This window comes from Equus quagga, chromosome 5 (genome assembly GCF_021613505.1).
Source record: "Equus quagga isolate Etosha38 chromosome 5, UCLA_HA_Equagga_1.0, whole genome shotgun sequence".
Taxonomy (NCBI): domain Eukaryota; kingdom Metazoa; phylum Chordata; class Mammalia; order Perissodactyla; family Equidae; genus Equus; species Equus quagga.
In genome coordinates, this window is record NC_060271.1 from 37302913 (window position 1) to 37330693 (window position 27781).

Consider the following 27781-nt stretch of genomic DNA (forward strand, 5'->3'; position numbering starts at 1 on the left):
CGGGCTGTGCGCGGCGGCGGCGGCGGCGGCGGCGGCGGCAGGAACTGATGTCAGGCGGGGCGGCGCCAAGGCGCCGGCCGGGCCGGGACGCCAGCGCCCGGAGACCCCGGGGTCCCCGGGACCGCAGACCCCGGGCCCCGACTCCGGCCCTCGTCAGCCAGAGCGTCCGGCCGGGGCCCCTCAGCCCCCAGACCCTTGGTCCCCTCAGCCCCTCCCAGACCCCGGAACGGCTCAGCGCGCCCAAGACCCGGGACCCCTCCGCCCCACCCAGACCCCCGGACCCCTCAGCCCCCCCAGACCCCGGGACCCTTCAGCCGTCCCCAGTCCCCAGGACCCCTCAGCCCCCACCCAGACCCCTGGCGCCGACCCCCAGACTCTGGGACCCCTCAGCTACCCCCCCCCCCCACCAGGCCCCGGGACCCCTCAGCTCCCAGACCCCAGGACCCCTCATCCTCCCCAGACCCCGGGCCCTGACCCCCCGTCCTCGTCAGCCCACGAACCCACGCCTCCCGGGCCTCCTCGGTGCCCCCAGCCCCTGCACCCGCCGGGGGACCCTGGAGGCCCCCACGGATCCCGGGGATCTGGAGATCCCCTCAGCCCAGAGACCCCTCCCACGCTCCCCTTCCCTAGTCCAGAGGTCCCCGCCATGCCAGGACCCTGAGACCCCCTCAATGTTCAGACCCGGCTCCCCTCCGCCCAGAGAGCAGGCCACCGGCCTTTGGAGCCTAGAGACCCGGGCACCCCGCCCGAGCCCCCGGCAGACCCCAGCCCTCCGGCCCTCCCCCTCACTGCCCAGTCCTCAACTTTCAGGCTACATCAGGTCCCTGGTGTCCCTCCCCACCTCCAAACACAGCTTCTTCACTTCACCTGCGTCCCAGGGCACCTTTCCCTTCTTACCCTTGTCCCGCTTCAGTGGGCCCCGTGTCCTCAGGGCCCTGACTCCCCCAGCCCTGAACCCCACCATAGCAATTGCTCCTTTCCCCACACGTGCCTCTGACGTTCACCCTCTCTTCAAGCCACCTCCACTTCAGTTCTGTCTCCTGCCTGGCTCACTTAACTCACTCGGTCCCCAAATAAATAGATTGCTGATACACCCACTAGTCTCTCTTTTTTTAAAAAATGTCAATATATATTCATTTTATTTTTTTTTTCACTTTTTAAAGATGGGGATACAATTGACATATTCGTTTCAGGTGTACAGCATAATGATTCGATATATGTACATATTGCGAAATGATCACCACCCTTTTTATTTTTAAGACACCCCAATTCTCAACTTCAGCTCCCCAGTTTTCCCTCTTCCGTGCTCAGGCAACCCTTCCCTCAGCCTCCCAGACCTAGTCGCCCCGGCACTGACGTGAAACACTGACTCAATGGCTTATCCTAGATGGACTCCACTCCATGCACACCCAAAAGATCCCTTCCCGTCCCTCAGCTTCCCCAGAAAAGACCCAAGATGGTGGTAGTTATTTTGTTTTGTTTTTATATGACCGGATAAGACGACAAAATTATGTGTCAGGAAAAGGCAAGAGAACAACTACTTGAAAAACGGAGGTTGCTGCATTCTGTTACCACCTCAGGATCTAGGGCAAGAGTCCTTAACACGAATGATGATGATGACGATGATGATGACTGTTGAGTGCTGACCATGTGCCATGCACTGAGCCAGGTGCTATACACTCATTTGTCTCATGTATCCTCCCACAACAACTCTTGTCCAGAGGAAGAAACTGAGGGATGGGGGTAATTTACCCAAAATCATACAGCAAATGGTGGAGCCCGGAAACTATTTGTGTCCTTTTCTGAGCCAAGGATCCCTTTACATTTCTTCATACTGTTCTAGGAGGCGACCCCATAGCGGCTTGGTCTAAGCCGTTAGGGAAAGAAGCAGTCTCTAAACTCAGGGCATTTTATTAGTATTGAGCTCAGGAAAATAAGAGAGAATAGCTTCTGTGGAGCTGGGCAGGGGCAGAATGACAGGTGGGGAAGGAGGCTGCCATAGCTAGACAGGTAGACAAAAGGCGGAGGGCAGAGGACACATTACTTTGAATGAGGATTTGTCAGGTGTCCAAAGGTGTTTGAGGCAAGTGGGAGGACAAGCAGCCTTGAAGGACCAGCCTGACAGCTTGGGTGTGCTCCCGTGCCGCTCCACCCAGGCTAGGGTGCCTGCAGGCCCCAGCCTGTCAGATGCAACTCCGGCTCCCGAGAATCCATTCAGCCCAAAGTGGAACCAAGTAGCTTTGTGATTCTTCCCTGCTGTTAAGTAGCAAACCCCATTAAAAAAAAAATGTTTTAATCAAGAATATTCTACCTTGGGGCCGGCCCCGTGGCTGAGTGGTTAAGTTCGCGCTCTCCGCTGTGGCGGCCCAGGGTTTCGCCCGTTAGAATCCTGGGTGCAGACATGGCACTGCTCATCAGGCCATGCTGAGGCGGCATCCCACATGCCACAACTAGAAGGACCCACAACTAAAAATACACAACTAGGTACCGGGGGGGCTTTGGGGAGAAAAAGGAAAAATAAAATCTTAAAAAAAAAAAAAGAATATTCTACTTTTATTTTTTTTTGGTGAGGAAGGTTGTCCCTGAGCTAACATCCATGCCAATCTTCCTCTATTTTGTATGTGGGATTCCCCACAGCATAGCTTGATGAGCAGTATGTAGTTCCACCCCCAGATCCGAACCTGAGAACCCCGGGCCACCCAAGCAGAGCACAGGAACTTAACCACTGCACCATGGGGCTGGCCCCACATTCAACTTTTTACAACATTCAGGAGGAACTTATGGTCTCATTGCTTAGGAATCTCATCGAATTCCTAAGGTTTGCATAGGTATGTCGGTGGGTGAGAGAAGAGAGGCACATTTTAGTCTCACAAGACTTCTTGCAGGGAAGCGGAGCGGGCCAAGTGTGTGTGTTCATAGGCAGATAATTGCCCCATGTGCAGAGCTCAAATATGGAATCCATCCTTGCCTGTCAAAAACAAGGCAACTGAAAAAACGAAAAACCCAGGATGCCTATCAATCCTGTTATTGGGAGTCTTTTAAGCTCAAAATTGAAGCCCATTAATTTATTGCACAAGACTTTGCCGATCACGTGGAAAGTGCATGAGACTCTGAGGCATCAAGAATCAAAAGCCTACATTGACTCATGCTAGGGCCTTGGGCAAATCACTCTGTTTTAGTTTCCAAATCAGTGACACAGGAAAATGATTTTGTTCTTCTTCTTCTTTTTTAAAAACATGGTCCTCGTCTAAGTCTCCTACTGCTGCACCCCATCAGACAAGGGAAGAACTTGGGAAGGAAGGCAAGATCGCAGAGACCGCAGACCTGGCCCTCCAGTCTCCTTTGCTCTCCTTTCCAAAGATGTGTACTGCCTCAGAGAGGAAAAAATTCTGGCAGCTTCACCCTGCCACATCCTTAAAAGGTCATTGGACAGGATTGTAAAAAAAAAAAAAAAAGTGGAGGATGATTTAAGGGACTAATTCCTTCCTTTTCCCTCAACTCAAGGCAACTATATTTGTTTCCAGAAGAAGGAGTAAATATTTCCTGGGCCATCAGGCTTGTGAGCTGATCCCCATCCGAGCAGGGAGACAGGAGGGGATCGGTTGTACGTAACAGCAATGGTCCAGGTTCCCACACCTTAATTCCAGTACTTTTAAGCCCAGACAATCTACAACTCTAGGACTGTGTAAACCAAAACAAGATAGCTTTAATCTAGACGATTGTATCTTAAAAATGTGGAACATCCAATCGTTCCTTCCCCATCACTCTCCAGTCAGCAAGATGGGTCGACGAAAATTGGGACATCATTCAACCTCCTAGCTTAAAAGCCTCTAGCAGCTCCCTGTCGTAGCATGTGCAATGACACCCATGCTCTTTTCTCTGGCCTCCAGGGCCTTAGCTGGTCTGATCCAGCCACTCTCCTTGCTCGTCTGCTAATCTCTCTGCTGGTGTGGGCCAGCCCCCCCCTCCCTTGCCTTTCTCAAAAATGCTCATGTGTTCACAGCTGAGGGCTTTTGCTGGGATGCTCTTGCCCAGGGCAGCAGAGGCCTCTAGCTGTTCTCTCCATTGATAGCACTGTAGGCAGGCACAGTGCTCAACTACACTTCCCAGCTTCCTTTACAGTGGGCATGGCTGTCTTATCAAGTTCTCGCTAATGGAATGTCAACAGAGGTAAAGTGACGCCCGTCTAGACTGGGTTTCTAAAGGAGGGCGTATTCCTTCATCACCCTGTTTCTTCTTCTACAGAGTAGGATGAAGCAAAGAGGATGTCAGACTGACGAGACCTAAGGAATCTGGTTCTCTGATCACTGCATGGACGAGAGCTGCCCACCAACCAAGAAAGACTGCCTTGGACCATAACACAGCCAAGAGAAATACTCTTTTTTTGGAATAAGCTATTGAAATTTTGGCCTGTTTTGTTCCCTCAGCCTTGCCTAACATAATACATCCCAAATCCTCCTCTGGCAGGAGCCTTCTTGTCAGTCAGGTCTCAGTTTAAATGTTAGCTTCTCGATTGGCATGGATGTTAGCTCAGGGCTAATCTTCCTGAAGCAAAAAAAAAAAAAAAAAAAGAGGAATATTGGCAATGGATGTTAGCTTAGGATGAATCTTCCTCACCAAAAAAATGTATATAAATGTTAGCTTCTCAGAAGAATTTTCTCCTTGCTTATTCAACATGAAGTAGCCTCTAGTCTCTTCCAGCATGCCAATCTACTAAATTTTTGTCATAGAATTTATTACTATTACCTGGCATTTTCTTGTTTGTTGTTCATCTCCAAAGAGACTGCTGTAATGTAAGCTCCATGGGAATACGCACCTTTGCTCAGTTCATGCAGTGCTGTATTCACAGCACCAACTCAGTGTCTGGCAATGATACTCCTTGATTATTGAATTACTATCTTCTGATTAATTGTTAATTCAATAAGGATGCATACAATTTTTTGGTTGGCCATGGAAGTAAAAGGACAGAAAGAGAACTAGCACCAAACACAAGGCTGTTGCTCTTTACACCTGATTTGGGCCTTTCCATCCTAGGAAGACAATGAATGAGGAATTAGGGTCAGAGTCTGTACAGCGTTTAGCAGAGAGGTGCTGTTAGCCAACGTCCCAGATTAGTCTTGTACGTGGGTATAATAAAAAGTACTACTTCACATGGAAGCCTGCAAACTTACTAACTTCAGAATGTCACCTGTCTTTTAAAATCTACGTTACACTGCAGGTCAGCAGTCATCCTGGACTGGAATCCCTAAACCCGTGCACTGGCCTCAACTGCCTGGCTGGGTTTCAGGCACAGTTCTACAATGTCACCCCACTTCTGGTACAACCCCTTAGAGTCTCTGAGGGGAGAAACTGAGGCAGCATAATGCTGTTCATGGATTTATTCATTCCAAACGTATCCGAGTGCCTACTATGCACCAGGCACAGTTCTCGGCATGGAGCTAGGGCAGTGAATAGGACAGACGCAAATCCCCACCTCGCGGAGCTGACTTTCTGATAGGAGAGAGAATAAACGTGATGCAGAAGCGAAATGCAGAGGATGTTAGGTAGTCGTCAGTGCTATGGAGAAAAATGAAGAAGGGAAGTGACACAGAAGAGGGGTGAGAGGCTACAGTTTTAGATAAGGCAGCCAGAAGGCCTTACTGAGGTGATGTTTGAGTAAAGACCCAAAGAAAGTGAGAGAAAAAGCCATGAAGGCGTCTGGGGAAAGAGCGTTCCAGACTAAGGGGACAGCAAATACAAAGGCCTTGAAGTGGGAGAGAGCATGGTGAATTCTGGGAATATGGAGGTCAGGGTGGCGTAGAGCTGACTGAGGGAAGGCAAGCAGGAGGTGAAGGAAGAGAGGTAAATAGGGGCCTTGGAGGCATTTTAAGGGCTTCAACTGTCACTCTGAGAGAGATGGGGACCCACTGAAGGGCTTTCAGGAGAGGTGTGCTCTGACCTAAAGGAGTCCTGCTGGCTGTGATACTGAGGACAGAAGGTAGGAGACAAGGGCAGGAGCGTGGAGGCCTCCTGCAGCACTCCGGGAGAGAGGGGACGGTGCCTGGGACCAGGGTTCTAGAAATGACTGGACTTTGAGTACTTTTTGAAGTGGAGCTCACAGGATTTAGGATGGGGTGGATGTAGGATGTGAAAGGAGTGAGGGTTTTAGCGTGAGCAACTAGAAGGCTGAAGCTGCTGTGTACTCAGGGGAGGACTGCGAGGGGCGGCTGGCACAGTGGCGCATTTCTGCCTCAGGGCACTTCAATTTCACACACCTGGAGAGAGAACACAGGGAAAATGTCGGCTTTCACTAACCTTCTAGGAGGAACCAAGCAACCCTTGCTCTCATGTTTTTATTTTAGGACAAAATCCGTAGAAAAGGACTGGTATAGTTGGTTAATCCCCTTAGTACACTAACAGCTCTGAACTGGGGGGCAGTGTCTGGTGACAATTTAGCCCTTTTATGTAAGATGGCAATATGCTCTGCTTACTATGTATTTTGAAATTTAGAACTATCTTCTTTTTTGAACCCTTTTTTTCTATTTCTTTGTATTTCTACTTTTAAGTGTATATCCTACCCTTTCTCACATTTTCCTCCTCCAAGCTGTAGATCGATTCCTGCCATAAACTCCCCAATGCATTTACTTCCCTGATACTTTTTAAAGTTTTTTTTTTTAACACAGATGTAGTGAATTCCCCTTTCTCTGTGCCAAGGACCCCTAATTCTTTCCACTAATAACTAATTGATGTCTCACAATTTCTACCACTCTATTGAGTACTAGAAATCTCATTTCAAATGAAATTGATCATCAAAAGATTGGGATCTGAATGATTACTTCTTACCTCCAACGAGAAGTAGCCTTTGGTCTACCATTCTTTTTAGATAGGCAAGGGAGGCTAACAGAACAAGCGGCCATTTGTCTAAGCTACTCCCATTTATACCAGCTGGTCCACGTACATTGAAATCTTCTCAAATAAAGGACCCACAGCACAAACCCATACACAAAGCAACGACTCCGCATTGATTATGTAACACCCCAGGGTGTTTCCAAGTTACTCATGAGTCTTAAAATGGTTAATTTTAAGTCACTTTATTTATTTTTTTTTTGAGGAAGATTAGCCCTGAGCTAACTGTTGCCCATCCTCCTCTTTTTGCTGAGGAAGACTGGCCCTGAGCTAACATTTGTGTCCATCTTCCTCTTCTTTCTATGTGGGATGCCTACTACAGCATGGCTTGCCATGTGGCGCCATGTCCGCACCTGGGATCCAAACTGGCGAACCCTGGGCCACCGAGAAGCGGAACGTGTGCACTTAACCACTGCGCCACTGGGCAGGCCCCTAAGTCACTTTAAAATAAACAAGGAAAACATAGACACACATCATTTAGAAGCTTTAGGGTAAGAAAGTTGTCCTGAAACTCTCAACAATAGGAAATCAACTCTCAACAGTTCAGAATTATGGGTCTCAATTTGTGAATATATAACTGGGAGTCAAGACAAGACTCTGCTCCCTGACATTAGAAAATAGATATTCTTTCTTTTGGGGCCGGCCCCGTGGCCGAGTTAAGTTCGTGTGCTCAGCTTCTGCAGCCCAGGGTTTCGCCAGTTCGGATCCTGGGCGCAGACATGGCACCGCTCATCAAGCCGTGCTGAGGCGGCATCACACATGCCACAACTAGAAGGACCCACAACTAAAATATACAACTATGTACTGGGGGGCTGTGGGGAGGAAAAGGAAAAATAAAATATTAAAAAAAAAAAGATATTCTTTCTTCCTGAGGCAAAAACTGGGTCAGCTCATCTCTGCTTCTTGGGCACAGAGCTAGTCTACATCCCTCCGCCTCCTTCAGCTAGGTGTGGCCAGGTGCCTGTGTTTCTCACTAATTTTGTGGGAGAAAGTGATGCATGTAGTTTCCAGGTCTGGCTCGTTAAAAACCACTCCAGTTTGATTCTCTCCTCTCTGCCATCATCTTCCAATTGAACATTGAACCAGCGCAACCTTGGAAGCCAAGTGAAGACAGCAGAGCTGCTGGAAGCCTGGTTCTTGAATGACAGCGTGGAGAAGGGTCCTCCCATCTCCACTGATTTGGACCCACATTAGACTGTTAGTGGAGAGACAAGGTTCTATTATGTTCAGCTACTGATATTTGGGGTGGGTATGGTACAGCAGTTAGCCTCTCTTAATACAGAAATTGGTACTGAAATGGGACGTTCATCACAAAAACCTAAAATAAGACACTTGCCTTGGTGATCGGGAAGGAAACCAATACAGGAAGGCTGGAAAAATGGAGACCCATGTTATTTAGGGGGCAAAACATCTGATAAAACGGTCTCCTGTGGCAATTTGGATGGTTCACTTCACAATCAAAACTATGTATTAAGTACATAGCCTGAAGCTCTAGTCTAAGAGGAAGGGTTGAAAAGTCGTTAGTGTGTTGTGACTTTTACATTACCATCACTATAAGAAAGACCTAAGCTTAGGAAATAATTGGCTCATTGTAAGCAGAATTAAAGGCAGAGCCAAGAAAAGTGGGGCCTCGAAGGGTTGTAAAAGTTCATTTCCTTGTTCTGGGACTTCAGATAATAAGAGGTAAGTTTGAAACAAGCTTTGAATACAAAAGTCCAGTAAGACTCAGTCATGTAGCAAAAATCATATTAAGGTTTTTCCATTCATATCTCTTTCAGATGAACTCAAGACAGCCACTGAGAGCAGACTGGAAGTGAGACAGCAGAGAAATTAATCAGTCTTGAGGACTGTGCATATGAAAGAACACTGAGTGTGGTTACTGGTATGTAGAATTGACTGGAGCAAGTAGATCAGAAGCCTCCTAAAGGTTACTGAATAATTGTTTTGCCAAAGAAACTATAAATCCAGATTTCAAAAGCCATTGACCCTTTTCCAAGCCTTTAGACAATGCTCAGTCCCCCAGATTGGTAACAGCAGTAAGCTAAGAGGGCTGTGCCACTCCCAAGGAGCGCAGATGTATCACCTACTTCAGATGGGGCCAGGGGCAATGGACAAAGGAGTTCCTCCCAAAGAAGATAATTAGAATCTTAAATAAAGGAACTTCCCCAACCCCTTCACAAGGCCCACCAGCAAGATTTTCTAATTTTTGGGGCCAGCGATTGCTGTATTTCCCTTTCTTCCCTTTTCTCAGTGAGGTTTGCTATTGCAGTTATCCTGTCCCTGCTCCAACACTGTATATGGGGTAGTTGTCTAGAGCTCTGCTTGCCAGATCATCAAGAGCCACAATCAAGACCTGAAGGTGGGGCTGGCCTGGTGGCACAGCGGTTAAGTTCGCACATTCTGCTTTGGTGGCCCGGGGTTCGCTTGTTCGGATCCCAGGTGTGAACATGCTACCGCTTGGCAAGCCATGCTGTGGCAGGCGTCCCACATATAAAGTAGAGGAAGATGGGGACGGATGTTAGCTCAGGGCCAGTCTTCCTCAGCAAAAAGAGGAGGATTGGCAGCAGATGTTAGCTCAGGGCTAATCTTCCTCAAAGGAAAAACAAAAAAGACCTAAAGGTGGGCCAGCCTCAGTTGCCTAGTGGTTAAGTTCAGTGTGCTCTGCTTTGGCAGCCCGGCCCAGTTCCTGGGCATGGACGCATATGGCTCTGTTAGTGGCCATGCTGTGCATGGTGGCCCACATACCAAAGAAAATAAAGGAAGATTGGCACGAATGTTAGCTCAGGGCGAATCTTCCTCAGGAGGAAAAAACAAAGACCTGAAGGAGAGCACAGGGCATCACAGAGGATTCTGAACCCAGGTCAGCTGAGTGAATGGATGGGGTATGGGCCCCTCTCCTCGGGAGAAAGCTATTTACGGTCTATGTGAGGTAAAATGAAGGACCGTTAACTGACTACTGAACTGTGCTCATCTTATGCTTCACAGCCTCCCTTGCAGGTTGATATGGCCATGTGACTGATTCCAGCCAGTGACATGTGCCTAGAGAAGTGATGTACCCCATTTCCAGGCCTGGTATGAAAACTTCCATAAACAACCCTCATTCTCCTTTCCTGATATGTCGGCTGGATGCTGATATCCAAAGGAACCTTGGAAGCCACATGTTGATGAGGGCAGCGTCCCAGGAGTCTAGGACCCTGAATGACTGGCTGCATGGTGCAGAGCCCTTCCCACACATCAGACTGTCAGAATTGCCCAACTTCGGGAAATTCCATTTGGCATTCTCAAATCCCTTCTGTGATACAATGAATAACACTAACACCTAATGAGCACTCACAATGTGCCAGGTACTGTTCTAAGCACGTTATACGTGTTAACTTACTTAATCCCTACCACCACCCTGATAGTCCCCATTTTACAGACAAGGAAACTGAGGCCACAGAAAGGTTAGGCAACTTATCCAAAATCACAGCTTTGTGGCTTTTTTTTGCCACACAGTAAGTGGCAAAGCTGGAATTCAAACCCAGCCTGGCTGCCTGGCTCTAGTGACTAGCCTGAAACGCAACATCCCATCGCCAGTGTTATTTCCATTACTGTGCATCAACCGCTCGTGCAGATCACAAAATGCCCATCTCTTCTATCAGCAGGTAGCTGTCCGCCTGCGATGGTTATCTGGAAGTTACTTTCATGGCTTGGAGACGCCCGTTTCTTCTGCTGTTCAGGCATGCAGCCCTAACTCACGGTGCCTGGGGTCAGTTATTTAAACGGGCAGGGAGACAGAGAGAGGACAAAAGTAACCATCTCAATTTAAAAGAAATTGATCAAACAAGAGTCTTATGATAAAAACTTTATTGTCTTAAATATCAAATGTTTTACACATCACTTTTTCTTCAGAAAGTTCCTATTAAAAAAAGAAAAATAAAATAAATTGTTTTGATTATTTAGGGCTGACTTACATTTCAGTATGTGACAAAAACTCAAACCCAAATGCATCTAGTTCACTCAACGGCAGACAGGCCCCATGTCTAGCCCCTAAACCAATGGCACAACACAACCACCTTTGGGATTCCTGAGTTTGGTTCCCTTAAGTTCTCAGAGTTTTCCCAACTCTCAAAACCAAAGCATTATGGGAGTGACTGAGCTATTGGCAAGTCTATTTTGCCAATCAGCCTAGTTCTTAAGATGCAGTAGTCTCACAGCTTAAAGAAAGTCAGTAAAGCAATACGTGAGCAATTGCAAGAACAAACAAGGGGACAGAGAAAAGAGGGGTTTCTCTTTGCTCAGATTTGCCAAATGTGGCTACAAAACTGGCAAACAAGCCCAACTTGCCATGAAATGAGACTTTGAATAAAAATGAGCAAATCAATTTTCATCATAAGTGCACACTGAGAGAAGCAAATGCAATCAATAGTTGAATTGCTCTGAGTAGATCGCCAGAACATTTCAAAAGGCAGATCAGGAGACTAAAGAATGGAAATACAATCGTTCAGAGGGAAAGGTCTCAGATGGGCGGCATAAACGCAGAAAGCCCGGGGCCTTCAGGGAAGGAAAGAGAAGTCTGGTTGGCTTCAGGTAATCTCAGACCAAAAGAATCTGGAAACAAACTGATCTGACTGCCCTGGGGAGGAAATAAAGAGTTTACCTTTCTTTAAGCCACAGACGCATTCATCCAAGGGTGTGTGTACAACCAACCCCTGGTGAACAAAATCATTTCCCATCAGACAGGTATTTTCCCGGGAAAAAGCATCCCAGCATACCTCTTCCCCAAGTCAGCTACTGAAGACCTTCTTGTACCTATTTAAAGAAATATACTTCTGTAGGAATTATTCTAATTTTGTATTCCATGCCTCCACACCACGTCTTCTATAGTTTGCTGAACTTTTTTAGGTAAAAGAAACATTCTCTCACTCCTACACCCTTGGACCATTTTCTCTGTAGACTTTATTCCATAAAATTGTGCCCTAAAACTTATCAGCTATATCCTCTCACCTTTTACAGCCCCTAGAGGGTGGAGATTATCAATCTTCAATACACAACTGATAAATGTGAGAGTTTTCTAATTGTAAGCCTCAGAAGCCACTAGTAGTTAAGGTCTAGAAATTCTACCCGTATGCCTCAGGATTACAACATACATCGTGATATTTTAAATAATGGATTAAAGAATGTCCTTTTGATGGAGATGTCCTGTAGAAAGATCTGGTAGTCTCGAATCCCTTTGTAAATAAATTCTGCCCACCATCCAGTCCTAGAACCATCGCGTGCTACATTTTCTGCTCTAGATCCCCGTTTTTCACATCTTGCGCTCAGCTGCTTTTAAACTACAAAACCCTGCAGAATCCTCTGCTAAGTCCTACTGGCCCAGATGGTCAGTATTCCAGAGCAGCTGTGCTCAAAAAGGAGGTGGGGAGGACGCCGCAGCACACTCCTCATCTCTACCCTGTGTGGAAGGAGGTCCTGATGAAAGGGAAAGCTGACTGTCACTGGTGCATATTTAGCGTCATCTTCCACTGACTCGCGCTTCTCTTCGCCATTCTCCCCCTGCCCCACCAAGCAGTATAAACTGATTTCTGAATATCTGATCTCTTCAAGGATTTCTACCAAGCGTCAAACATTTTTTGCTGGTTTCTAATTCCACTTTTTAAAATATTTTATTTTTTAGAGCAGTTTTAGGTTCACAGCATCTAATTCCATTTTGAGCCTGGGGATTTTCCCAGTCTTCTCTGAATTTGCACCAAATCGCTCTAGTATGACTTTTAAACTAAAAGCATACTAATAGGCAAAAACGGATCTTGCTCTAGAAGCTAAAATTTGTTGTGTGTCTCCTTACTAGATTGAAAGTTTCGCGAGAGCAGAGCTCCAATCTGCTTTAGTGACCCCTGTGCCCCCAGAGCTCACTAGAGCCTGGGACATTGGCACTTCCAGTTTGATGAAAGAACTGATCAATTCCTGTTCAAAAACTCACACTGCATAGCTTTCAAGAGTACTGTTTGTTCAAATATATAAATTTTCTCAAACTGTTTCTCTGCCTTAACTGCTACAATACTGATAGTACAACAAAGAACATAGTAAACATCTAGAAACCACTTTTGGGTATTCCTGATGCAAAAAACCCATATTATAATCCTTCTATCTGGGGAAATCAAAGACTTGGTGCAGGATAATTCTGAATCAACAATAAAGATGAGCCTCAGGACTACTCCACGAGTGGCTTCTCTCTCCAAGAGGGCCATTTTCAAACTCCCCCAGCTCCCTCTGATACTTCCACTTTTATTCTCCACCAAAATTTGATGCCTCTGCTATTTGGAGAAACTAAGGCACAAGAGAAAACCAAGCACATCAAAGGCTCGCCCTTAAGTTCTTTAGTTTATTCAGTGAACTCGTAGGATACCTACTGAGGGACCATTAAGATCTAGAACTTGAATCAGGATTTTATATTTCTAGTTCTCAAGGACATGCTTTGAATTTAGTTTGTCTTTTAATAGGAATTGACATTTTTGATTCTTTCAGAAAAAAAAAAAGCTATTTTTATTTTATGGACCTCCTAACATGAAAGGTAACATTTATCTTCTAGGAAGAGAAACTCTTGATAACTGTTTGGTTCTCTCTAGTTCAGCCAGGCTACACTTGGTCACCAAATTCAAAGGAGAAATTTGGCTTTTTGGTACGTGCGCTAGAGAATGGCAGGATGCACAATCCAGTTAGCTTCTCTTACGATGTGCCACCAGTGGCAACAAGTGAAGTTTGCAGCGGTTCAGTTACCCTGCTTACCCTCACTGCAGGGGCCGAGCAGGCAGGAAAAAGAAATCAGAATGCACTGCAACTCTCCTGCCCAGGTATGTGCAAGGCCGTTTTATATACACAGTGGGATAAAAGCCACCATAAGTGAGGAATATATCTGTAGATATAAAAATTGTTTGCTTTTTAATCTATGTAAAAATTAACTGTAGGATATTTGTCAATCACATATGTATATATACACATGAACTGAAAAGTTAAACCAACTAAATTTTTATGGCTTTTACTAGAGATAGAAAGCTGTGGTAAGGGAAGAACAGGCAGATTCCACTTTAACTGGCTATCATAAAATCCGTGATACAAAGTCTCATGTATCTTTCCATTTTTATGCAATCCCTTGCTGGAGAGATGCATAGGAAAAAAAACAAATGGGGTGTGTCTCCCTTTAGTACATATGGAGACAAACAGCTCCAGAAAGTTCCATAGGCTGCAAGGCAGGATAGTTTTAACACACACTCACCATCTATCCAGTCCCCTTTGCCAAGCAACTGGTAATCTTTATATGTTAATGCTTAAAGCCCAAACTGTGGGAATGAAGGCTAATGGCTGATGTCTGGAGGCCTAAACAGATACAAGTGGAAATAATTCTTACCAGCTCCAAGGGGCAAAATCTAGGTGTAGCTGTCTGATTACCAGGTACATTCTTATACACAGGAACCAATTTAAGGGAAATACAAAAGTTATACAGGAAAATCTTTCCCTCTTTTTGGTGAATAAACAGAGACCACTCTTGGAGGTAAGCGCTGACCATAGAGCTGTCCATTCCTGTTTATGGCAAAGGAGCCGTCCATTAAAGTGGCCCATCACTGGTTATGGCTGGCCCTTCTCAGTTCTACTGGCAACCAGAGGAGTTCACAATGATTTCACCTTATTCTTGGAGAAGTTAATCTCTAATTTCTGCACTTCGAATAAAATTTGACAATGAAGGTTCGCTAGTGTCACGTTCCTTAATTCCCTTTGTGTTCTAGAACTGCTAAATTTAAAAATGATTCAAATGCCTAACAATGTCAACTTTACTTTCACACAAATGATGGACAAGAAATACAATTTTAAAAATCAAAAGCAATTATACATTGAAAAATAAATGATTAAAAAAAGGACATCTGGCAAGTGGGTTTAAGCTCATTCAAAGTATTCCTAACAAGAGTATGTGGACAACTATAGGCCTAGTCAGTTTTCTCCTAAAAATAAATATACAGATACATACATAAAAAGCTATTGTAATGAAACCTTCTCCAGATTGATATTGTATATTCCACCTGGGACCGATTCCCAAATCTCCACATTGTGAAAATTCAGTGGCCAAGTGTCTGAGCAGTGTGCCATACGGCTCACACAGACAACCACCAGGCCCATTTCCACACAGAAGGCCTTTTTGGAGGAGTCTATTGTCATTGATAAATTCCCTCACCCTATATCCACCCCACTCCATGGCCCTAAAGATTTATAAGCTTAGAATAAATTCCCAGTCACCACCCATAAAGGAAATACAGGGGTTCATTGCATTGCTACTAGATTTTGCTTCAATCATAGCACCAACTACTTAATTACCATCACAGCTCTAAAAGTTGGTTGACAGAAATCCTATAAGCAGTTTCCTAGTGCATCTTACATCTTTGGTGTAGGGCAGGCAAAAGGGTCTACAACATGTGATTGTCTCAAAGAACATTTTAAAGACAATCAGGCGAACCTGTTGTTCTGAGCACCCTCTTAAAAACAGTAAACTACAACTCTTTCTGTCAATCATTTCCTAACTTCAGAGGATCATGATGAATTTATGTGACTTTCCATCACATCACTAAAGTCTCATAACACACATACAAACATCATAGCAAAAAGAGAGAAGACGGATAGGGTGGAAGAGAAATGTCTCTAAGTGCCCCCAAATTAAAATTTCAAAAACTCCTGAGATATGAGCCTCCATTTTGATTGTGCTCAATGATTGAATTTGATGGAAAGAATAAGTTTTCAAAGAGAGTCAGACTTTAGACAAAATCATTTAACACTAAGTTCACAAATCACCCCTTCAAAGCTGCTGTTTCAAATGCATTGCAAACTATAATCTGGAATCAGGAATTATTGTTCTCAAAATTCTTTTCAATAAAACCAAGATTTCAGATTCCTGCTAGGTACATAGAGAGAAGTTTATTTTCCAGGAAAAAATTATCTAGTAGGATTATTGCACAGTGGGACCCACAGGACAATGATTTCCAAGGGCTAGTCCTCATATAAAAAAGGCCACAATAAATACATCTATGCACTATGCCCCACTCTAACTTGACAGGGTAAACACAAATATGACAAATCTTGCTTAAAAAAGAAACTCCTGAGGAAAGAAAGGGATGGAAAACTCTACCAAGGCCACTTGAGTCAGCAACTGCAATTTCTACCTCCAATGCCACAGAGGACACTCACCAAACAGACTGACCATTCCAAGCACCGAGATGGACGAGTGACAAGGTTATCATCACATTTGAATATTTCATTCAGACCACAGCTCCAAGTGAGCTTCAGAAGAACTTCCTAGTAGAAGATGAATTTAGAAAGGAAATAAAGTGCTGGCATCAAGCCATGCACTGAACTGAAATCATCATTAGTCATTAAGGGTTGAGGTGTGATTAGTGAGATACTAGCAAACCCAATCTCCAGTAAATTCCAGTGTTTAGGCCATTATTTTTCACTCACAGTTCTTGAAAACATCACCCAAAGATTTGCAAATGGAATTACAGTTTGGTTTTGTTTTTTTAGTCTGGGTAGCACCATATTTTCCTCAACTGTCAATTCTTCCACAATATCCCACCCAAGATATTTGGCAATCCATGCAGCAGCCTGCGATGTATAAAGCAGCCCAAGTTAAACCCTCCCGGCTCATCCCATTAAAATGTCAAATCCTAACCACAAGAATAAAAACATACCACTCTAGGAGATATTAATCAATTATTCTTCAATTTCCTCTTATAATTGATGAATCATAGTACACAGAGCATTGGGTATAATTCCAAACACCACACCATGTGGTTAAAAGTTTGTAAATTGACAACTGAGTCAACAAGCCATATCTTGCATAACTTCACAGACACAGCCAAAGTGTGAAGTTCATCTGCTTTTAGCTGCATGTGCAGTGGGATTTCTCAAGGCTTCGGCTTTTCAAAGCATTCACTCTCATTCTAAAATGGTATGCTATACACAAAACCATCAATTTATTCCAGAATACATCATCTTAATGAGAATAAAAAGCTTTTCTATGCACATACTGCCAGTACATTTAAAAAGGCCCAAATTTTAACAAATAGAATAGACAAATTCATCAGACGAGATCATAAATTACTTTGGCCGAAAAAAATCTTTAAAAAAAATCTGGCTCAACATTCTGCTTGCAGGTTTCTACATATACTGTATATGTGGTGAGTGTGTGTGCGTGTGTGTGTAGCTTTTTTAAGGGAATGGAGTACAGTCTAGCCCACTTTTCCATGGTTATGTAGGAACTACAATGTTCTTTGCTAGCAAAACAAGAAGTGCAAGGTCTGCATTTCCACCAACTCGATGCAAAGCCCCAAGAGCTTCCTGCAAAGTAAAGCCAGCACGGAGAATCCGGTCAATGTCCGCGGCAGGAAAAATTAACGGGGGAAGAATGGAGGGACGTGATGACGGATGGCTGGTAGGTGGTTCAAATTCAAGAAGTGGCCCTGAAGCTTCAGGACAGACATCCTCTCTGGTCTCAGGCCTGTCTGTCACTGGATTCTGTGTGCCCTGACCCAAATCTGTAACCAATATGAAATCGGATGACAAGGATTTAGTTTGCTCAGAAGTTTGATTGAGTGCATCCTCCTCACCTGCTAAAAGTTTGGGTGAAATTTCTACACCTAAGGTGTAGGGTAACTGATTAGACGTTTCAGCTGAGGCTGGAGTGACAGAACTGCTCTCGTTTATTGATTCCCCAGACTTGGGAACATTTTCCTTATCTGTTAACAGGCCATCACCTGGACCCCTGAAGTTCATATTTTCTACATCTTCTATTCCAGTGTCAGCTGAAGCATATGTTAATTTTTCTGTCTTCACTGATACAGACACGGCCTGGTGAAAGGAGACTTGTGAACACTGCTCCTTCTGGGTAGCTGTAAGATGCTCATTGTGGGTCCATCTTTCAGAAAGGTCCTTAATACTTGTTTGGTCCTCAGTTACCATTTCTGATTGATAGATAACTTCTTCAGATGTATTGTCTGAAGCTGGTTTATTACTAATGACCAAAAGTTCATGAAGTTCCTTCAAGGCTGCCGTTATAGATGAGCAAGCTTCCTCTGCTGACTCCACAGAGGGCTGACAGTTGCCACAGGGATTTAAGGAGGGGGAGCCTTCCCCACATTCTTTATTTGTTCCAGACATTTCAACATTACTCTCTGGGAGCTGTAAATCCTGAGTGGAAATGGAATTACTCAAAATTTCAGACGAAGGGTCACATTTTGATGTTTCTATTTCCATCAAGGGATCATCTAAGGTGAGATCAGATGCACCAATGTCCTTAACACTGGCGTTCTGACCGCCTGCTGAATTCAGCACGGCAACTAGGGACTGTTCAACTGCATCTACTTCCATAAGCGTTTCTGCATTTGAGCAGCCAAAGCATCCTGAGGGCGGAATATTTTTCTCTCTATCTGTAAGGTCCACATGCTGCTGTAGACTGTCTCCTTTCATTGTGGCTTCCAAATCAACACTTTTTTGTTGATTCTGTTGCCTTTCTCCAAAAAGTTCAAGGTCCCCTGTGTTATAAAGATGTTCTTGGTCACGTGGAGCATTCTGTTGTACAATCTCATGCTTTTCATCCCCTGGTTCTTCATGCTGCTGAAGGCCACTCACTTGACTCAGATTCTGATATTCTGGATGCCTTCCGTTTTCACCTAGAAACCTCTGTGGTTCTTGCATCCTAGTTGTTGTGACAGATAAACTAGCTTCCTGTCTTGTGTGGAGATGAGATTTGAGGCTCTGGGTGCTGCTTTCAGCAGATTCCTCCAGATTATCTGCAACAATGGCTTCTTCGGATGAACTCTGCAAAGGCATAGCTGGACTCTGGTCTGCTGGAGCACTGTCTGCTGAAGAAGCACAATCAGAAGGATCCCAGAGAGGAAGGTGTTCTTTCTTTTCAGAGGTTAGCTGGAATTCAGCTGAAGCCTTTGAAGCCTTCACAGCTTTCGGTTCAATGCTGTCTGGGTCACTGGGCTTGATGGGGCAGACTGAAGCAGAGACAGAGTGAGCAAGACTCGTAGAATTACCAATCTCAGGACTCTGTCCTGAAGGATGGGCTGGATGGTTAAATCCATCTGAAGTTGGTAACGATGACATTCCCAGTGAGGTAGTTTCTTTACCGCTTTTCTCTATATGGAACAAAAGGGAAAGGAAAAAGCAGGTTACAAAGGCCACTAAATTATCAGAGGATACAAATCTAAACAGGATAGAACAAAATCAGGTCCTTAAACTCGGGTTTGTCTTATATTCATAGACTTATACAAGAACCATTCTTACTGTGGTAGACAATTTAACATCACAGCATCAGAATAAGAGGTAAGCAGTTTCTTAATAAAACATGCATATTGTAAATCGCTATTTTGAATTTAAGTACCATTAATAAGCATCCACACAATGGCTGGGTTAGTGCTCAAGTCTGAAGGACATTTATGTATTTTTATTCTCAGTGAGTTTAGAACTCTAGAATATTTTCTCCATGTGTGTTCTTTCCACCACTTGCCCTAAAATCACCTGGGATGCTTACTAAGCATGTAGATTCTGGGGCACTACCTTTGGGAGTAAACCCAGGAATCTGCATTTTCAACAAGCTCCTCACGTGATTCTCAAGCACTTTACAGATTTTGAGGATCTCCACACTAGAATGATTCTCATGCCCACGTACTTTTAGTGTTTCAAATGTGAACACTGAGGTTATAAATGAGAAGTTTAAAACTACGTGTGTTTAAGAGAGAGCAGGAATTATAGAGAGAAAGAAGAACATAATGCTTGGAGACCTCCTGAAGACAGGGAAGCAAATATTCTATTTAATTTATTTCTATCCAAACTTACCAAAAATCATGATACAGCTATGTGAGCACTGACTCAGAGAACAACAATAAAACTAAAGACCAAACGGATTAAATCCCAATCATCATCTTACCAAATAATGCAACTTCATAAAGGATTATCAGTTACTTTACCACATTAAATAGGACAAGTAAGTAAGAACATTTAAATACTTGAAGGGCAGGGAAATGTGCGAAGTGGGGCCGGGTGTCTGGTCAGGGGAGGGAGACAGTTCCTAAGAGGCAGTTTTCAATAGGCAATGATCATTTAGAGGCACTGCGACTTAGTGGCCACTCACACAAGATGGCAGACCTAAACACTACCTCAGTGAAAGCATCATCAGGCCACGGAACAACTCTCCTTTTGCCACTGATCCAGTTAAAAACTGACCTCTATGCCATCGCTATAAGATCTTTAACTAAAAGTCAAAGGCTGGTAACAAAAAGGACTTCGCAATACAATCTATTAGGGCAGACGCAACTCGAACGGTTCATGCTGAATGTTAACATCCAACATGGGGGGTTGATCTTGACTTGAGAAGTCATCAAGCAATGCAGTTACAACTCAACTGGCTCTAATCATTGTAATCCAACACTGATCAACGGCATAATAGGAAGATAAAGTTCTACGTCAGGAAGTTACTGACTTCTTGTGAAACAATCTTACTTATAGTTTAGGGGTAAACAGGAAAAGAGCATTTATCTCAGTGCAAACTATATCCACTGCAGTCTAGAAACACAGTTATTGGTCTTATTTATCAATCCCTAAGGCAGACTCTGAAAGAGGTTCAATTTTGACTTAATGAGAACAGAAAAGATGCGGTGTAGTGAAATATCCATGTTAGCAGCATGGGGACGGGGAGTAGGGTGGGGTGATAACGGCCTTCTGCATTGGTATGCCAGTTGTAATGATTGGGTAAGGTCAAAGTGAACAGAGCCTCAATGTATTTCGTACTCAATATGAAAGGAGTATATAGTCCTCCTGGAGCTGAGATGGTCAGTTTCACTGGCCTAAGTCCGAAATGTAGGGGACAACTGGGTCAGTATAGGACAGAAGAAGAGGATGAGGACAATGGATATTAAGAGTAACTAAACTATGCCTGCTTTTAAACCCTCCTTTCAAGGAAAAAGAAAGAAGAAATTAAATGCTATATATCTAATTACAACCAGCCTGCAGACCCCTATAAAGTCCTAGGTTGACAGTTTAAAATCACCTTTCCTCGTCTTGATAATCAGCCAATATACTCAGGCCGACATCTACCATATTCATACTACAGGGAAATGGAAGCAGAGTGCCTCCTGTGGAAAATCTGTCAGGCTAGGGACAGAGGGAAAAGCAAAGTCTCAGCTTTTGTTGTTGGAAGGATAAAACCTCAGTCCTGCCTGTGTTACTGACTCTGTGATCCTGGACAAGTCAGCTGGCCTAAGTTTCCATATCTTCTTCAACAGAATAAAAATTTCTGTTCCTCTGTAACTCCAGGTAGTTATGACAGTAATGTGAAAAAAGAACTCTCAGTTTTTCAGAAGAAAGGACTTATGAAGTCTTTAACAGAGTAGTTATCTCAAACAACAAAGAGCTGTGGTGCTGATACTCTTGATCTGACAGTCACAGTGGCCAGATGGACAGTTTTCACTGGAATTTCTCCCCCTTGGACTGTTCTAATAACTGACAGTTTTAAATAGGAAATTATGCTTAGATACGTATGTATGCCAACATACAAATGCATATACAGGCTAGTTGTAACCAGATTAAATGACGTGAGATGGTGAATGACAGAAGCTAAATTCCAAAACGGCTGCAGATACAGAGACTTTCAGACCACAGACGACGACTGGATGAAAGGCTTAGCGTGGTGTCTATAAATACCTGGTCTGGGGCCCACTCCAGCTGCAGTACACACACACTACATGCATCATGGCTTCTGACGCTCTGTTTGAATTAGGAAACAGACAAGCAAACTTGGGTTAACAATGCAAACCACACAGCATGCAGGGTTATAGTCTCCATTCCTTTGCCATCTTTACAATCAGGAACTGGCAGATCGAAGGTGGGGAAGGTTTCTGCAGTTTGGACATCCAAAAGATTTGCTGGTCACTTTAATTCTCTCACATACACAAAGCAGTGTGTCAACATCAACAGATTTTCAAAAGAACTTGGAAAGAAATTAACTTTACACACCTACACATAGAGAATTCATGGGCAAATGTGAGACGGGTGAAAAAGTAGACCCATAGATGGAATTACGTGATATGGAAATCTTTTTATGGAGTAAAGGTGAGTGAATACATGTAACAGTCACTTTCCAAATTTCTTTCTCAGTTGAGACTTATTTTTAGAAGAAAAACAAACCAAACCCAATTATCTATCCTGGCTTGACTTTTTTAATCTTTTAATCAGTTTTTAGAAAACATATCAGATACGGCACCTACTTTGAATTATTTTTCAAATGATAGAAAAGATAAAGATACTTTGGTACAAGGCATCCACCAAGGAAACAGTTCTTTAGCAAAGAAATCCTTTCACCTACTATGTCCAGAGTTTTGATTTTGATCATCCTGGGAAGTCGCTGTTCCAAACAAACAGGACCTGATGTTGTAGAATTATTTCACTATTTAAACTTTACCATCATTAGCATGAGCCATATGCTGTCAGTAACAAAAGGTCACACAGGTAAAAAGCCATTTCCTGTTAATCCCTTGAAATTGGTACATCCCCTTCACTATGCCTGAAGATATCTGTGGTTTCTGTTTTAATCTCCTAAATTTTTTATTAAAAGAAGGTAATTACCCAAAGAGGGTAACCTGTTAGTAGGTTAGAAAGCATTACTATCATCAGCTAATGTTTCTCAAATAATAGCACCAAAACTGTGGGGAGGGGGGGACGACACAGATTTCACAAAATGGTAATGTATTCTCATTTTATTAATACACAGTATTATGACTAAGTTGACAAGTTACTAAAAAAATGTAAAACCTTCTAAGTAGGTATGTCAAACTCATTCAAGCTTGCCTTGCAGGGAAGATTAAAACTATTAATTTCATCTCTCCTTGGTTACTCAAAATTCTCCCCTTCCTACAAAATACTTAAGTACCCACCCAAACTGTACTTTATATGTAAAACTAAGCTAAAAGGTGGTGGTGGAGCAGATTCTGAATAAGGCCAGCTTGGAAAACTCCATCTGCTACCCATGCCCACTCTCAAGAGGCTTAAGGCCAGACCTTTGGATGTTCTCCAGTAACAAACACTGGCAAAATCTGGCTGCTTGTTTTTAAAGCTCGTATCTTTTCTGTCTTTTGGAGAAAGCTATTCCCTGAACTTGTAGCTCTAATACGTTTTATCACACCAGAAAATGCAATGTGTGATATTAGTCACTGATGAATAATTACAGCTCAAGACTTTAAAATAACCCAAACATAAAAGTTAATTCTCTTCAGCTTCTAGAAAATTCATCCCACAGTCAATGCTCTGTAACAGATAAGGAAAAATTACCTATGGAAGTGGGATTTCAGTAAAACTGTCCCTCCATTTTACCCAGAAAACGGCTTGGTCTTTAGATTTGAACAAGCTATAAGCACTGAGACTTAGAAAAAAAAGTATTAGGTAGCTTCACTTCAGTGGTTTACATACTGTTCTAATTTGGCCCAATGACAAACTACTGTGATCTCATTAAGAGCATAAATACTATGTTTTGATTAATATCCAATTATGCTTCTTATTGTTGGTTCTTCTGCCTTTGGTGGCAGCACTTTCAGTAGATATTAAAAAGGTTAGGGTTGCTTAGTCATGGTGATAATGCTATCCTTCAAAGTAAACGGGCCAAAGGAAAGCAAAAGAAAATCTCAGGGACACACTGTTGAACTCAAAAGGAAGTGTCTGCTTACTGTTATAATTTTCTTCAGGCACAAAAAAAAAAAAGACAAGATTTTTTAGGAAGCCTACCAAAATGTCCCTAAGCAAATAATTCCACAATCTATCTTGCACACAGCAATGGAATGCTGTTTCTTGATCTGTTGAAACATGGAGTTTTTCTTCATTCTATTTAGAGATGGGAGGAGGTGGAGAGAGGACAAGAAACACATCTACGACAGGACGATGAGACTGATTACAAACTGGAAAGGTCCCTATCCCTCTGAAGCTCTCACTTCCCTGGGTCACCCACCAATAACAAGAGTATCATTCAAGAGCTCGTTCACCCCAAATACCTGCATCCTCCACGGACTTTTGAAGGGCTTCTGCTAATTCTTGGTCTGCAAACTCTTCTGGCCGCACATCCTCTCGCCCGGCCCCATATGCCAACCGGGCACACTCTGGTAACTCTCCCTCAGGAAGAAAGGTGGTCTGCGAGCCTGTGGTGCCGATCACGAGTACATTTTTCTTGAGGTCAATGGAACACTTAGAAGGAAGAAACCAAAGACCGATGATAGCAGATAGAACGCCATGCAGAAAAATTAGGATCTTGAGTTTAAAACTCCATTCACAAAGAGCAACATTGACAGAGACAGCTCAAAAAAACGACTTTACCTAAAAGTATTTAAACTTTAACCTAGGTAACACTGTCTGTTAATTTACAATTTTTTAAATATTCAGTTTATAGCAGAATAATCTTTATTGCACACAGTTTACACCTATTTGTCTAACACAACATCTGTTTATTTCTGAATTTAAATGTAATATACATTCCTTGTACAAAGTTTGGAAAAATATGACGCACAACCAGCAGCCCACCTTTTAGAAACATATAAGTGACTTCTTCTTAAAGACTGAGACATACTATTTATACAGTTTTACATTTACCTTTTTGCTTATTGTATAAAGTACAGCTTACATTTAAGCTCTATATCAATGGTCTCAAAAGCAGTTTGTGGGCAAGGCAATCTCTGCAAAAGTATTCTTTATTTCATATGTATGTTAGCCTCCTTTACTGTGTATTTTTATAATTAATATAGAACAGTTACACACATATATACTTTATCTATGACGTTGGAAACTGCTGGTCTATACCATGAGTAAAAAATAGGAAAGGCAGTGACAAGTCAATAAATTAGGCTTTATCCAAACATGCATTCACTCATTCCTTCTACTTAAAATGCTGTACTTTGATTAGAATATCAATACATTATATTTTATAGGAATTTAATTTTTTAAAATTTAAAGAGTATTAGTGCCATAAAAATTTTGACTAGATATGAAACCTTGCTGTGAAAAATTTTATTATCCAGTGGACACTAATTGCTTCTTCAATAAGAGGAATTAATTTTTAAACTAATTATTAGGCTTCAGAGTAGAAATATAAATATCACTGCAAATAAATATATTTACAAATCATTCTCCTTGTACTAAATAAACAATTCCACTCCCAACATCTTATGTACACCTTCTTCCTTAATCCTGAAGTTCTTCTCCCCAAGTACTGTTTGACCAGCTACTAAGGATTTACTAAACTCACACTTGCAGTAAAATCATCATTATGTGTTATCTACACCTCCCTACAAAACCATCAAAAATTACTTAAGTTCTAACGAGAAATTAAAAATCACACAAGGGAACCAAATTGCCTATTATAATCTCAAAACAGACAGCAGGATGTAACAGAGAGATTTCACAAAAACAGACTCTATTTCTACTGACACATCATTTCAAACCTTGCATGACAATATCATCAATTAACAAACTTCCAGGTTTGAAAAACCATGCTTCTTAGTTTTCCAGTATACACAACAAAGAGAAATGATGCTGCAACAACCATATAACATACAAAAAGCTGATGCAAAAAGAAAGTGAAGCTCTTAATTACCTGATGCCGTTTCAGCATGTCCAGTCCCAGAAGCATGTCCATGGGCTGTTCCTCAAGTATAGAGAAGGAACACGCCAGGAAATCTCCTTCAATTTGAACCTGAGCTAAAGCACATGAAGAAGAGAAGAGGTTACTGATTTTTGCTTCAAAAGCCCAGGTAAACCTTGGAAATATATCTATCATTATGTGTCTTGCTTTCTGCAATCAGTCAAAGCCACGGCAAAGCATGCAAACAGGTGAGTTAAGTATGAAAATCCAGTAAGACTAATGATCAGTGTAAAAGCCAATGAAGGCACCAGCTCATCAAGTGGATCTGGTAGAGCTGCTACGCAGAACACCCGGCTTGATATGTGATGCCATGGGAACATGTGCTCAGCTGGTGAGGAAAGCTGGCATTAAAGGATTACAAAAAATGAAAAAAAGACCAATTCCTCCAAAGTTAACCACCTGCTTCCTATACAGCTATAAAAGATTTTCTAAAAGGAAGATAAAATCTGTACACTTTTTAATTAGCCTCCAAGAAGTAAACCGTTTATCATTGCCTGTTATAATCAAGTTTCTATTTGCCAAACCAGACACAACACCAAGGCCCGTGTTTGCTGCGGGTCTCCTTCCTGGCCCCTTCCCTCAATTACTCCTCTTACTTTACACAGAAGATTTTTCAAAAAAATTATTTTGCTATTATTAAATCTTGCAAACAAAAGAGTGTATGAAATTTACACACAGTATAAAGCATAATAAAACAAACACCCACACATCTGTTTCCCAGGTAAGAAACAGAAAACTAAGAAGTCTCCTATATGTCCTGCTGATCACAGCTTTATCTTTGCCTCCACCAACCTTTCCAACTAACCTGGTTTTTGTTAATCACTCTGAGCCTTCCTTGTAGTTCTTACCAGTTTTATATGATTTCTAAGCAACATATTAATTAGTCTCGCGCTTTTGAACTACAACTTTCTTCTCTTACTCAAAGAATATTTTGAGACATGTCCCTTAGATGCATGTGACTCTATTTCTTTCACTTTACACCACCCCTGAGAGGACTGTGATGTCTCACACACCACCATCAATTTCTGCATTCTACCGCTACAGGACCTTTTGGGTCACTTCCAATTTCCTCCGTCATAAGCAACACTACCACGAATATTCCCCAACATGCCTCCTGGTGTGCCATGGGCTTCTCTGTGGTAGAGTCTAGGAAGCTGAATCACAGGTTCTAGGGGATGTGAGGCTCAACTTTGCTGCAGGATCAATTATTTTGGAAAACGTTTCCAGGAGTGTATACAAGTTCCCAATGCTCTACATTCTCACCAACACTCAATATTATTAGATTTCAAATCTTGCTAATCTGACAAGTAATTTTGCATTTCCCTGATTAATAATGAGGCAAAGCAACTTTTCATAGATTTCTTAACCATTTGGGTTTCCTCTTAAAGTGCCTATTCACGCGTTTCTGTAATTTTTCATATTGTCTTTCTTACTAAGTTTGAGGATACAAACACACACATTCAGAGCGTATATTCTGAATATGAATCCTTTATTAATTATATGTGTTACTGAAATTCTTTCCTAGTTTGTTTGTTCACTTTATGATGCCTTTGGATAAAAAGCTCTTAATCTTAATGTGGCCAGATTAGGACCACATGCAATGTTTCCCTATGCAAAACATTCCCCTATACTTTCTTCTAAAACCTTGATTTTTGCCTGTCACATCTAGGTCTTTAATTAACCCTGAACTGACTTTTGTGTGTGACCTGAGGTGGGGTCCAATTTCCGATTCGTTTTTCCCTCGTGGATACCCAGCTGTCCCAGCACCATTTCCTGACGCATTCCCCACTGCTCTGTAAGACTTCCTCTCTCATTTATCAAGGTACACGTAAACACGGGTCTGTTTCTGTTCTAGTCCTGTGGTCTCAATACCTAGAAGGGGAAGCCATCCCAGAATATCTTGCCCACTCCTGCAATAAAGGGCCCACATGAAATTTAAAATTAGCACATCGAGTCTCACAAAAAAAAATTGGGATTCTGACTCTGTTGATAAATACTGATAATATAAAGTTGCTATCTGTTGAAAATGTGGGGGAATTACTACCTTCAACAGAAAGTCTTCCTATCCGTGGTATAACTCTCCTTTATTTAGATTTCCTTTACCGTTACAAGGTTTTCTTCATGCCTATCATAGCAAAAGTTGAAAAACAGCATAACCTGTCCATCCAGAGGAAGGACACTAGGGACTGGTATTTA

The 27781-nt window shown here is 42.7% G+C and overlaps 1 protein-coding gene across 4 annotated transcripts in view; it reads right to left on the reverse strand.

Annotated features, from left to right (window-relative positions):
• Positions 1–10714: 10714 nt before the first annotated feature.
• The window catches only part of DDI2 (DNA damage inducible 1 homolog 2), a 40423-nt gene continuing 23356 nt past the window's right edge, over positions 10715–27781 (reverse strand). The window contains exons 7-9 of one of the 4 annotated variants that reach the window (XM_046663181.1): positions 25538–25641; positions 23946–24135; positions 10715–19046 (exon numbers count right to left, since the gene is read on the reverse strand). In XM_046663181.1, the coding sequence (XP_046519137.1) occupies positions 17152–19046; positions 23946–24135; positions 25538–25641 (2189 nt within the window). In that variant the 3' untranslated portion in view covers positions 10715–17151. Of the gene's footprint in view, positions 19047–21609; positions 21673–23945; positions 24136–25537; positions 25642–27781 lie in introns of those variants that run through there. The other 3 variants (XM_046663182.1, XM_046663185.1, XM_046663183.1) reach the window with 3 other exon arrangements.